The 14,714-nt window shown below is 38.3% G+C and overlaps 1 protein-coding gene across 2 annotated transcripts in view; it reads left to right on the top strand.

Moving 5' to 3' along the window:
• Positions 1–14,714, top strand: part of camsap2.S (calmodulin regulated spectrin associated protein family member 2 S homeolog) — a 59,307-nt gene that overhangs the window by 21,915 nt on the left and 22,678 nt on the right. For both annotated transcript variants that reach the window (XM_018261099.2, XM_018261101.2), the window contains exons 3-4: positions 10,905–11,066; positions 13,936–14,019. In XM_018261099.2, coding sequence (XP_018116588.1) covers positions 10,905–11,066; positions 13,936–14,019 — 246 coding nt within the window. The remainder of the gene's footprint in view (positions 1–10,904; positions 11,067–13,935; positions 14,020–14,714) is intronic.

Genomic DNA, 14,714 nt, shown 5'->3' with positions numbered 1-14,714 from the left:
GATTTTGTACATTGAGAGAGATTGTGATTTAAGTAGTTGCAATAAAGTGAATGTGTGCAGAAAGTGGAAAAGGATTCTCAACCTTGGAAACGTCATTTTTTTTAATACATGACAGAGTCAAAATTACAAACACAATTAAAAAACATATTTTACATCCCATAATATACACACACCTCTCCTTAAAGCAACTACAGTACTAATCTCAAACAAATGCAATATAGCCAGCAAATGTATCCAAAATACAGTTTCATGTTTTACCCCATACTTACTATGGTACATAAACATAAAGTCAGCATTGCTGCAGCAGTTTACCTGCATTGATTCTTCACTAGATATTCTTTGAGGTTTGCTAAAAGAGGCATATATAGTCCAAGGAAAAATATCATTCATATGGTCGCTGTTGAAGGGGCAAAAGGGGTCTCTTTCTTTCCCCACATAGTATATAACTGTTCTGGATTTCCTTGCCATTTTCTCTTACCATGTGGACACTTGCAAAGAATGAATTTGCCCTAAGCTCCTGCAAGACATATCTGTTGTATAGCCTCCTATATCAGTAGGTGATATGCTTAGACTCTTAAGTATAGCTTAGCAGGTTTGTACACATTTTAATGTGCCAGGGCATTTGTCAGCTCTAAAATATTCAGATCATTTATTGAGGCAGAAATACCTCACTGAAATATAAAGGCTCACAATGACAGGTTGCTTTTGTTTTTTATGTAAGCAAAGACATTATTATTATTATTAACATGTATTTATATAGCGCCAAACATATTGCGTAGACATAAGAGAGGGGATGCCTTTCAGCTACTTAAAAAATATTTACAGCCCCGTCCTTTATTTAAAACAATACTACATGTATGGGACCTGTTATTCAGAATGCTTGGGACCTCTGCCTTTCTTGATAAAAACCTTTCTGTAATTTGGATTTTATTTTTACTAGAAAACTATTTAAACATGAAATAATCCCGATAGGCTGGTTTTGTGCCCAATAAGGATTAATTATGTCTCAGTTTGGATCAAGTAAAAGACACTGTTTTATATATTACAGAAGAAAAGGAAATCATTAAAAAAAAATTCGATTATTTGGATAAAATGGAGGCTATGGGTGATGGCTCTTCCATAATTCTGAGCTTTCTGATAACAGATCCCCTACTTGTACTTAAATTCTAGATTCTCCAATGAAAATGACTGTGAAAGACTTCATTTTTGTGGTGGCTTCTCAAAATACAGACATCTCCATGTGTGCTCCAAGTTTAGGAAAGTAAATGTTGCTTTTTGCTCCTACCTTAATTCTTTTTGTACTGGAAGCAGGTCTGTTTGTTGCTTCTCCCATAACTGCTGAGATACCATAATGATTAACAAGGGGATCTCTATTTAACGATCCCTCTACTCCCCACCAGACCAAAATAGCAGCTGGTTATTCAGAATAACAGCTGGTTTTCAACTTGACCGTTTGTCTGAGATCGCTTTATTCTCCTGTAATCTATATGTGACTGTTTCACATGCAGGACATGGCAAATACCTTGTTCAAAAATGGATTAATAGACTAATGAAGATCAGTTTTCAATGCATTTGCATTGTAATGGTGTCCAGTATCCCCCCCACACACACACGCGCGGTTTAACATTTACATCTTTTGAACATTTACAAATACAGTAGAACCTTCATTGTTCAGGGGACCAGAAAAAATGGTGTAAAACCGGGAAAATGCATTTTGGATTGTAAATTGGCAGGACCACAACAGAAATTATATAAAATGAGTGAAATGAAAATTGAGCTTTTACTGTACAGTTGGGTGCGCGAAGTACAAATTTCAAACCTAAATCACCATCTTTTTACCCACAATGTAGTTATTTTTCCAATTCCAGCTGAAGTGTGCATGCTGTCCAGGATACATTTGCTGCAACTACAGGTGCATGACTTCTGCAGAATGGTCACAACTTACAGCAAACATTTTTAATGTGGATAGCTTCACCTCCACCATGCAGTGTTAAAATGGCATCAGCTTATGACTTGTGCCCAACTTGTACTCGCTTACTCTTATCCTAAAAAACACCTGCATACCAGTGTTCTTTTCCCTATCAAGTTACATCTGACGCCAAAGAAGTGTCACGTAAACCAAAAATGCGATGCGCTGAATTGGACGCTGGCGCGTTCAAATTTGTTGCTGACCCCTCCCCCGACGCCGCCGACCCCACCCCCCGGTCCTCGAAGGAAGAAATTTTTTGGCACCGGTCCCCGGTCCAAAAAAGGTTGGGGACCCCTGATAACCCAAAGTGATGTCACCTGAATTAACGCCACATTCAGGATGATGATAATTCAGAGTTTCCCAGTGTCAAAAGGCACAGTATTCACTAGGAATGACTTGGCAGATACATTGGCCACTATACAAAGGTGCAAGGGGCCTGTCTGAACGCAGGTACCTTTAAGGAATGGCATCAGTACCTGCAACGTTTCCGTCCATTTTAGTACAGCTGCATTTGCAGTTGCGGATGTAAATGAGGCTTTTTTGCACAAGATGCAATTAACATACATGGTTCTTGAGTTGACATTGGGTGAGAAAAAAAAATCTATTTTTAAATGTATTCATTTATTTCTGCAAGTGATGTTTGCTGCCTCCTCAGGGCCAGAACACAGGGTATCCCCAAGGGGCACTTTGAGTCATCTGTAACCATGGCAATGCTTTTGCAAATACTGAGTATGAGTCATCGTTTAGTCAGTATGGGATATGATTCATTATCCTTTATATACTCTTTTAAAAAGTTTATCAGCTGTGGTTCTGCTCACTGTTCTTGTGTGACATATGGCCATCCATGACTGTTTTTTTACATTTTCAAAATGGGGAGACCCTGTTGGGCATAACAAATCACCTGAAACATTGTATGGAACAGTGTTCTCCCCATAACATAAAAAAAAGTCCAGGAGGTAGGCAGCAGGGGAAAAATTAAATATAGTATTACGTTCCTTCCCCTTCATTCCCATCCTATTAGATCAGTATTATCAGTAGAAGCTGGTAGGGCTGCATGCATCTGCAAACAAAGCACACAGTCCTACCAGCTTCTGAATGAAAAATTCTAACACTGGACCTGTGGGGGGTCAGAAGGGTGCCAGGCAATGCACCCAGCAAAAAGGGCCTCAGAAGATTGGAGAATCAACTGACAGAATGGCTGATGATTATTTATACAGGTATGGGATCCGTTATCTGTAAACCCGTTATCCAGAAAGCTCTGAATAATGGGAATAGAATCTATTATAAAATAATCCACATATTTAAACATTGTTTCCTTTTTCTGTGTAGTAATAAAACGGTCAATCTGTGGAAATATGTACCGTATATACTCGAGTATAAGCCGATCCGAGTATAAGTCGAGGTACCTAATTTTACCTACGAAAACTTATTGACTCTAGTATAAGCCTAGACACAACTACAGCCCTGTCTCCCAGCAGCGCAAATTCTGCCAAAGAGCCCCCTCCCAGCGATCAACCGGACTTCTTTGCAAAGTTGATGGTGAAAGAGAATTGCCAAACGGATTACTGTGTGCATTGTCCCACTGTCCCACTACCATGTGCAGAGGGCGCTGTGTGATATTGTCATCACTGTTAATCCTTCATACAACCAACAGAGGGCGCTGTGTGATATTGCCATCACTGTTAGTCCTTCATACAACCAACAGAGTGTGCTGTGTGATATTGCCATCACTGTTAATCCTTCATACACTTGACAAAGGGCGCTGCCTGAAACATGTTGTGTACATATTTCCACAGATTGAATTGGGAAATCACACACAGGATACCTCATGGGAAAATCCTACAAAGAGATTTATTGAGCTCCACTTGTACTCTTAATAATAATAAAACTGTACCTTGTACTTGATTCAAACCAATATATAATCAATCCTTATTGGAAACAAAACTAACCTATTGGGTTTATTTAATGTTTACATGGTTTTCTAGTAGACTTAACGTATGAAGGTCCATTATCTGGAAAATCCCAGGTCCCAAGCATTCTGGATAACAGTTCCCATACCTGTATATATTGACTTTAGCCCTGATTTGTAATGGAATTAGATAGAAAACTTTGCAAACATTTAAGGCGATACACAACAGTAATGGCAAATATTATATTTGTCAGGTGCAAGGATTCTATGGGGCACATTTACTTAGTTATGAATATGGGTATTCATCAAAATGCGAAAATTTGTCTCGGTAAATGAACACGAGCGTATTTTTGCTAGTGAAAAATTGTCAGCACGAAACTTTCTTAGTGAATTTTCTCCTGCTTTACGTTTACATAGTCAACATACATACGTCTTTTTAAATATGGGAGGTACATAAAGGTCATATGTATGTATTTATTAATGATGGTGAAATTGCTGGAAGTGACCACTTATTTTTAAAAATGTCCAAGAAAGCAAAATAAAGACAAAAGAGATCCGCAATTGTCCTAGCCATGAGTCTACCCTAAAACAAATATGTGATATGAGCTTCAAATGGTTACAAAAGTACAAAAAATATTTAACGTTTACAAGTTTTAAACATAATTCCACATTAAAATATGATAAAACTCCAGTGTGTGTTTTTTTTTTAATGCAAGATATGACATAGTAATGTTGAGGATATAGCTTCATCTAAACAATCTGCCAGGTAGAACCAGGCGAAGTAGACATAACATAAGTAGGGTAAGACATTGGAAAGTTTACACTTTGATAAATTTGTGGATTAACAATCGTTCGCCTAAGCGAAAATTCGCCCTTTAGTAAATATGCCCATATGTTTTGAAAAGAGCATATATTGAAAAAAAGTGGTTTATTGTGCCAGCCTGCTCCAGCCCTTTTTCAAGCCTGCAGATGCTTAAAATTCTTCAGTTTTTAAATCACTGTAAACTACTCTTTATTGTCACTGTTATAAAGTGCTTACTGTCCTGAAATTTTTAATATCCTGCTATCATGCATGTTTAGCTACACTAATTATGGTTAAGAGCATGTTGGACCTCTGCTCTAAAATCACATCCCCTCGGGCATCCACCTATTCGTGTTGTTTTGTCACAATTCAGGATCTAACTATGTTTGAGGGTAAGATGGACTCCCTATATAGTATCCTTGAAGCAAAAGTACAATATTTCATAAAAACCAGTAAGTAAGATCTATAGGCAGGGGCGTAACTATAGAGGAAGCAGACCCTGCGGTTGCAGGGGGGCCCAGGAGTGTAGGGGGCCCAGTGAGATCCTAATTAATTAGCAATTTTAATATATCTTGATAAAATAGGCTAACTTATAAATATTTTGGGGCCCTAAATTGAATTTGCTATGGGGCCCAGTAACAACTAGTTACACCACTGTCTATAGGACTTTTTTTTTGTATAATTTTACATAGTGTTAGGTTCTAAAATGGGGATAGAATGGGGAGGTTCCCTGTATCTAACACGTATCTTGACCAAGAATAGTGTTGCCAAGAGGCCAGTATTTTAAAAAACACCTGCCGGGCCGGTATTACAAATTTACCGGCAATGTAGCTGCCGGTAAATTTGTAATACCCTTAAAAAGACCCCTCGGCCTGCCCCCAATCCCCTGTAAACTTAGCTTAAGTCCTCCGTCTTCGGCTCTCCACTCATGGCCCCACCCCTTTTGACGCCACACTCCGTCCCTTTTTGTTCCCGCTCCCACCAGCCGGTAAAAAATATAGGAAAAGGTGGCAACCCTAACCAAGAGTTAAATTAGGATCTCCCTTTGCAAACTTCTCTCAGGTGCATTTTTTTTTTCTGCATTAAAGTGCACCCAACTAAAGTGCATGGAACTGCAGGCACACACTGGCAGTCATATATGCAAGATTTAGTACACAGCACATTATTTTATGCCAGTTTTCCTGTAGATTTGCTGTAATTCTAGATTTAAAAAGTTGTATTTTGGTTAGATATTATGTTTGTTCTAGAATTGTTGTATTTTACTGAATGTGCTTTTCTGTGGAATATTATTTATGTAGATGGTTCTAACTTTAGATATTTGTCTATTTGATTCATTAACTAAAATCAAAAATCAAAATTTCCTTTACTAGTAGGTATTGTTTGTTTTTAGCTACAGCTATACTGTATAAATAAAGGCATACATACATATTTACGTTCATATGGACATAAATACAACATCTCATTTTGGTATGATGACATACAGGAGACTGGCTAAGCAACTTGTTCATGTTTAATTATATGACCCTAATAAATATTTCATTTTTGTTTCTTTCATTCCTCTTTAAAGATGTGAAGTTATTGTATTTACTGAAAGATATGCATTGCTGTCCCTGTAATAACTGTAATTAAGATTTAACTTTGCAGAAACCTCTAATTGTCTAGGACACCATGCTACTAAATTATAAACGTCTACAATTAAATCTTAGTAGACAACAATCAACAAGCAAGGTATACTATTACTTAAATCAGTGTTTCCTCATTTATATGTAAATAGAGCTGATTTTAATGATCCCTAGTTGATAACCGTTGTTATGCTTTTGTCTTGAGTGGACTACCAGTAAATCGACTCCGTTGCTCCAACACCCTAAAGCTTAGGGCAAGACGCCAAAAAAAAAAATCTTTATTCTCATATAGTATTTTATAAAGAGTTCCGATAAAACAGGCTAAGCTGCTTTGGGTTTAGCTTAGTTCCAACCCTGCTATCATCGTGTGCCCCAATTAAACCCTGTAATTGGCACATATATCTGTTTCACACTTGTCTTGCTCCAAAGTAAGATGTAGGGCCAGAATACAAAGTAGCTTTAATTTCTTTGCAAGAAAAATTGGTAAATTCTTGCATAAGTACAAACTAAAATGTGTATCTGGGATCGGCTTACCTTTTTTAATGAAGACCTGACATATTTTTCATAGTCCACACCCACCCTGCCCCCATTTAAAATATCACAATTTTTTTTATATTAAGGTTACATGCGTCTGTTAATTTTATTAGTGCATACATTGTTATATTGTCACCACAAAAACATGCTTTGATCAGATCATTCTAGCATCAAACCCTGATTTGGAGATATCTGCATTCCTCCAAACTGAGCATACAAAAAAAAAAAGCACACTAACAGATGAACCAGAGACTCACCAACTGTGTTCCATTCACTACCCTGCCATCACATACACAACAACATCTTGCAAAAATATCATTGCCAATAAAGCTCAAGGAGTAAATCTAGTAAAGCAGGCATTTCCAAAGTCAGGCCCGGGGGCCAAATGCAGCCCCTTTTAAAATTTACACCGGCCCTCAGCCTCCATCAGGAAATTAATAATTAGGGATGTAGCGAACCGCCGATAATGTGTTCGCGAACGCCGTTCGCGAACACCGGCAAAAAATGCGAACAGTTCGCGAACTTCGAACATCCGAAAATCGTTCGATTCGAACGATCGAAGGATTTTAATCGTTCGATCGAACGATTTTCGTTCGAATCGAACGAAAATCGTTCGATTTTAGCGACCGAATAGTCGAACGATTTTGACGCGAACGCCTATTGGCGAACGTCGCGCGACGTTCGCAACTTGCGGCGGACGCGAACAGCCGATGTTCGCGCGAACAAGTTCGCCGCAGAACAGTCCGCGACATCCCTATTAATAATAATGTGGCCAGCCAGCAAAGTGCAATCAGGCATCGCATAGCCGTAGCAGTAATATTTGGGCACATTAGTGGAATGATCTGCCACTTGGTCTATACTGCTGCCTGCATGCTGAAGGTGTTAGTAATAGACACGTACTGGCACATAGTGACGCACCACTCTCACATACTTCTTTAGGGCTGAAGGTTTCAATAGAAGTACTGACGTGCCAGTACTGTAAACTAAAGACGTATGCGAGAGCAGCGCATCACTATGTGCCAGTACGAGTCTATTGCCAACACCTTCAGCACACAGGCAGCAGTATAGACCATGTGGCAAATCATTTCACTAATGTGCCCATATATTACTGCTACGGCTACGCGATTCCTTGTTTAAATGAGTTAATTGCTGTTAATGGATCAAAGAATGTCAGGCTTAATGGCCGTCCCCCACAGATTTTCACATAACCAAATCTGCAAAAAGTTTGGACACCCCTGTAGTAAAGAAACAGAACATTTTGGATAGTATTGTGAAGGAAGCAACCATGATAGAGGGATTATAAGTGGAAGTGTCCTGACATACAGAAGATGTAGCAAAAAAAAAAAAAATAGCATTTAATCTTATTAAGAAAAAAAAGTAGTGAAGTGGAAATGCCTACCCACTAATTTAGTTCAAAGTAAGTGTTCGCCCCAGAAAAAATAAGTTGTGGGAAAAATATAAGCCGGCAGAGTTGGAAAAAAATCACGTGCCTCCCCCTTCATCTGCCTTATTTAAAGATTCTGTCATGATTTTTATGTTGTAGTTTATATTTCTAAATTACACTACAAATAATTAATTCTACCATGTAAAATTTCGTTCCCCACCCAACAAGTGAATTTTTTTGTTGCAACATTGGTGTGTAAGCAACCATCTTGGGTCATTTTGCCTGGTCATGTGCTTTCATAAAGTGCCAATGCTACACTATGGAACTGCTTTATGACAGGCTATTGTTTCGCCTACTCAACTGAAGGAGTTTTTATAGAAATACTGACATGCAGAGTAAGCGCAGCAGAGCTCACGGATGCCATCTTCCGGCACTTCGGTATTCTTTGGGTTCCTTCTGCAATTTCCGTTACTTTCGGCGCAGTTGTCGCAAACCGGAAGATTGCGCCAACTGTGCAAGCACCGAAGATGTTGCGTGAACGCCTCTGTGCTGACTCTGCAGGTGCGGTCAGTATATCTAGAGGGGATATAATTCAGGGGTTAGACTGTGCAGGCAGGGGTAGGGAGGGGGCCATTGGGGACTGTTGGCTAAAGTGTTGTTTAGTTCTCCTTTAAGGATCTCCCAGGGTGGAGATGAGGGAGTTTGTGATCAGCTGGTTTTGGAAGGTTGGGTGTGGCTAAATCTGAGCCAGCTACACCTTTATAGACACTAAAAGTGGTCATAAGCACACCGATAATTTGACTCTGCATGTGCAGTCAGTATATCTAGAGGGGATACAATTCAGGGTAAGATTGTACAGTGGAGGGGGCCAGTGGGGACTTTTGGCTAAAGTGGGGTTTGTTCTCTTTTAAGGATCTCCAGGGTGGAGATGAGGGAGTTTGTGCTGGTTTTGGAAGGTTGGGTATGGCTAGATCTGAGCCAGCTACACCTTTATAGACACTATGGGACCCATTTACTAAGGGTCGAATTCAAAAACATCGAATTTCTAATTAATTTTTGGGTACTTTGACCTTCGAATAGGCCAAAATTCAATAAACCCAATTGGAGGAATGTAAAATTGGTTTGCAATGAGAATAAAAGTGAACAATTTTGCAACCAGTTTGCCCCTGGCACGACAGTAGGATAGCTATTGTGAATTTTATAGTTTGCGATAGTGCGCAGTCTATGTAATAAAACTTCTTAATGAAAAAGTGTAACGTTTGCTCCAAGCAGATGTTAAAGGTTCGCATTGTGAAATTAAGATTTGCAATGCAATTAAAGCCTAATGAAGAATATTACATTTATTTACATATATTACAAATATATTACACATTTTTGCAAATTTTATTACATTTCCCCCAATATGTGCTAACATATTATCAATATTATAAACAGTAGTATCTTGGTAAATAAAGGTATGCTAGCTGGAAAGGGCTGAATTGTAACTACCATAAAGAGTAAAATCAAACTTGCAAAGTGTAAGTGAATTAGCTGGAACTAAGTGAAGTGTTGACTGTAAAATATAGCCTTAGACTGTGTGTATTGCCAGCTCTCTACAGAGTCATTTTATCCCTTTACATATGAAATCTGTAGTGAAAAGCTTCTCATAGACCTGTAAACCATACCTGGGCACAATGTGATCATTTCCAACCAAACTCTATAATCAGTGGTCCACATAGTTGTCCCCTTGCAAGTGATTTGAATAATAACGTTTAGTCAAAATGGAAATTCAGGTTAGTCAGTGACCTACAACGTCATGTTCTTGGACTTGGAATTAGGCGTTGATCAAAATGTTTTGATTTTTGCAGATACAGGTATTGGACCTGTTATCCATAATGCCTGGGACCTGGAGTTTTTCAGATAACGGATCTTTCCATAATGTGAATCTCTATACCCTAAGTCTACTAGGGATGCACCGAATTCAGGATTCGGTTGAGGATTTAGCCTTTTTCAGCAGGGTTCGAATTCGGTCGAATCCTTCTGCCCGGCCGAACCAAATCCTAATTTGCATATGCAAATTAGGGTCTGGGAGGGAAATCGCGTGACTTTTTGTCACAAGACAAGGAAGTAAAAATGATGTTCCCCTTCCCTCACCTAATTTGCAAATGTAAATTCGGATTTGGTTCAGTATTCGGCCGAATCTTTTGCAAAGGATTCAGGGGTTCGGCCGAATCCAAGATAGTGGATTAAACCATTAAAATTAAGTAGGATTGTTTTGCTTCCAATAAGGGTTATATGTATCTTAGTTTGTACATTGTACTGTCTTATTATAACAGGAAAAAAGGAAATATTTTTTTAAAATTGTAATTATTTGGATAAAATGGAGCTTATGGGGCAGATTCACTAAAGGGCGAATTGTCACCAGTGATTGGTTTGCCACACTTGTTATTGCAGCAGAGACCAACCTCTATTAATCTGTTTGTTATTGGAATAAGATTTTAGAAAGGCATGTGTCTGGATACGTCTCACCATGGAGTTTACTTTATTTAGCATGTACAGAATAGTATATGTTGAGTATTACTGAACAGTATTATTTATATTATTAATCTCCTTTCTAAATGTTTGTCAATAAAATTTGTAACCTCTACATTTTGCATGCTATGAATATATGGTATTGATGTTTTGTTTATTTATTTTGTCTGCAGAGTGCTCATCTTGCAATGATTGACACACTGATGATGGCTTACACAGTAGAGATGGTCAGCATTGAGAAGGTCATTGCCTGTGTGCATAAGTATTCTCCCTTCTTCCAAGCTGCTGACCTGCCTTACGATATTGAGGATGCTGTCATATACTGGATCAACAAGGTAAAGTATTCAAAATGAAACCTGACAGAGCTATAATAGCAACATTTTAGGTTGGTCCCTTGTGCAATTCATTAATAGAAATAAAATTACAGTAAACAGGGATATGTTTGCTTTGTTTTTCACTTCATTACAGAAAGAAATGTGTAGAAGTTATAAGGGATTACCAGAATGAATTGCGCCCTGATTAAGTGCAGTTCCAGTGTTTACGGTTTTGTCTACTAAAGTTTTTGTGGGGTACATTTCATGTGTTTAATGCTTTCTCTAGGTAGGGTAAGTTTTCAGCAAGGAAATAGACTTTTTTAAAGTTACTTTCTATTCTGTATTTGTGATACTGAAGTTTAAAGTTTAATTTTTCACCTTTTTATGTTTTTCTGAATTAGCTTGGGGGGGGTCGACGACTGTGGAACTGTTCTAAATTGGTTAATTTGTTGATACATTTCTTATCTTTGACCACCCTGCTGAGCAGAATCCCTGAGTTTCATTAAGGGTCAGGGCACACGATCAGATTAGGGAAGATTAGTCGGCCCCAGGTGACAAATCTCCTCTTCTTCGGGTCGACTAATCTCTCCGAACTACCTCCCGCTGGCGATTTACATTCTAACCGGCGGTAGGCAGTTCGGGGAGATTAATTTCCGGGAGGCAACTTCGTGTGACTTCGGAAAATGAGTGCCATCCTGCTGCCGATTTACATTCTAGACGGTTCAGAGAGATTAGTCGCCCCAAAGAACTAATTATGTAATGTAATCTAGCAAACTGTTACAGTTCAGAATCTGCACCTGGATAACCAAGTTCCCAGACTGAAACACCAGAGACAGGAACAATAAAAAAATGCAAAGCAATTCAGAAAAATAACTAGAAAAAAGTGTTTGGAAGGTGAACAACTCCTTTAAGATTATAGTAAGAACTCATGTACCATGAAAATTCCTGGCAAAGAAAGGGTTGATGGCAGAGAAGAATTTACTAAAGGTCAAATTTTCGCATCGGAAGGCTCCGCCGCACTTTGCGCAATTTCGTCAGACGTTAATTCGCAGCGCATAAGCTTATTCATCAAAATGCAAAGTTACAAATTGTCAGCAGGAGCATTGCATAGCAAACTTTTGCTATCGTTACTTTTTGCCTAGCGAAACTTCGTTAACACATTTACGTTTAGGTCAATTTGAATAGGGCGGGTACGCAAATGCTTGAAGTGGCCACTTATTAAAAATGCCCAAGGAAGCAAAATAAAGACAAAAGAGATCCTCTATTGTCCTAGACATGAGCCCACCCTAAAACAAAAGTGACATGACCTTCAAATGGTTAAAAAGAATTTTTTAAAAAATTTAACAGTTACAACTTCCAAACATAATCCCACTTTAAAATAGGAAAAACCCAAAATGTTTTGTTTTTTATTAATTACTTTTCGGCATACAGGATATGATGTCATTGACATAAGATTGTGGAGGATGTAGCTTCATCTTATCAGTTCTCCAGGTATAACCTGGCAAAGCAGACTCTGGCGAAAGGGATAATGTGCTGGAAAATTCGCACTTTAGTGAATTTGTGGAGTAACAATCGTTTGCCTGAGTGAAAATTCGCCTGCCGTAGGGGTGCAAAACTTCGTAAGCGATGAGCTCTTTTGCTAGCGAATTGTCCTCTACAACTGTTAGTAAACTGGCGATGTCCCTGCGGATTGTCTTTTTGGCGAATTTTCATTAGCGACGGCCACTTCGCCCTTTAGTAAATTTGCCATCATGTCTTTTCTTACTGTTTGATCTGATGATCAAATGATTGGTTCTGTGGCCCTTTTTATTTCACACAAAGACCAAAATAATAAAGGATCCAATCTGGTTTACAGCAGCCAGTCAAGTTGCTGGATCACTGAATGGAAAACTTGCTTCTTACTACAAAGTGTCAGCCAGGTATTGCTTAGTATATAGGCCTTAAAAGCCTTATTGCTTTTAAGGTTTTGCCACTTATAATATTCTGAGTTCTTTTATCCCTTTTGTATAGATTCTTGCATGCTCACATACAGAAATAATAAAGTAGCAGCACACAACACACTTGCTGTGCCAGGTATTATGAAAGTTATGTTCTAATGCAGAAACAATCTAATAGTTGTAATAGTGAGTAGATGTAATAGCGAATTTATGCAGTTTCAGATTAAGTTTCAGGAGGTCTTTAACATCTTTCATCAGGTCAGGGAATGAGCTTGTTCATCCTAAAGTAAGTATTCCAAAAGCCCTTCCCCTATTATCTCTGTCTGGACAGTGTGGGATGAAGCTCATTCTGAGACCCTCGCTTCCTTGTGGTAAAACTGGCTTAAAGGAAAACTATACCCCCCGAACAATGTAGGTCTCTATTAAAAGATACTGAGTAAAACAGCTCATGTGTAAAACCCTGCTTCATGTAAATGAACCATTATCATAATAATATACTTTTTTAGTAGTATGTGCCATTGGGTAATCATAAATAGAAAATTGCCATTTTCAAAAAATAAGGGCCGCCCCCTGAGATCGTAAGATTCACTGTGTACACAAACAAACCACATGTAAGGTCACATGAGCCAATTAACAGACAGAGTTCTGCCTTTTGCTTCCTCACTTCTTCCTGTTACAGTTAGTGTTGTAGTATTTCTGGTCAGGTGATCTCTGAGGCAGCACAGATAGAGTCACGAAATGGTGGTTCAAGGCAAGAGATGTAAAAGGGCAATATTTATGTAAATATATATTTCAGTTTGGTAAGATTCTTTAATATGTCATTCAATTTGATATAAACTTTCTGTTGCTTAAGTATTCATTTTGGGGGTATAGTTTTCCTTTAAGAAGTTCACTATTGCAGTATCTATTTGGACAAAAGGTTATATCACTTTTTTTGTGTCTGCTTCTTTTAGATGAATGGACATCTGAAAGGCATTCTTGAGCAGGAGCAAAGATTGAAAATGCAGCAGAGCCTAGATCCCAACACTACACAGAAGGTATTGAACCTTATAGACATTGTCTGTGTCAATAATGATATATTGTGGATATGTTACTTGGATTATTTTTTAGGAAACAATTTAGTAAATTTTCAGTTGGGGAACAAATGCAAAAGCATTGAGTTTCATGCCTGTTTTATTGCAATTTTCTCCTTGAATTTGCTTTAAGTGATACGTTTCAGCTCTCTACAGAAACCTGCTGATATTACTTTAAACCCTAGGTGCACACCTCCCAAACCCCATATCATTTACTGAGGCATGATCACCTGCATTACTGATGAACTTGTGACTTTGGGGCTGAGCAAAGATCTAATAGGCTGGAGCAACCTATTAGATCTTTGCATCTCTGAATGCTCCCTCCTTTTCAGCTATCAATGTTAAAATCTTAATATGCTGACCACGATGGAGCTTGTGTAGGGCTTACTGCACAAGACAAGTCATTTAATCCCTTGTTGCCAGGCTAGCCAGCACAGCAGTTTGGAGCACAAGATTAACATTGTAAAACTTCTAATATCCAGAAATAGAACAAAAATGTAATTTAAATGGCAAAAGCTCTCAGAAGAACATTATATTTTGTAGGGAGGGGTTAGTTCCCCTTTAAGGATTTCATAGCTATTTTATTGGATGTTTGCCAGAACAGTTTGGCTCCAATGATCATGTTGTATTTTATTAGAAATTCTGTAACTCCTTTCTTT

The sequence above is a fragment of the Xenopus laevis genome, chromosome 4S, assembly GCF_017654675.1.
Source record: "Xenopus laevis strain J_2021 chromosome 4S, Xenopus_laevis_v10.1, whole genome shotgun sequence".
Taxonomy (NCBI): Eukaryota; Metazoa; Chordata; class Amphibia; order Anura; family Pipidae; genus Xenopus; species Xenopus laevis.
This window is presented reverse-complemented; position numbering and strand designations above follow the sequence as displayed.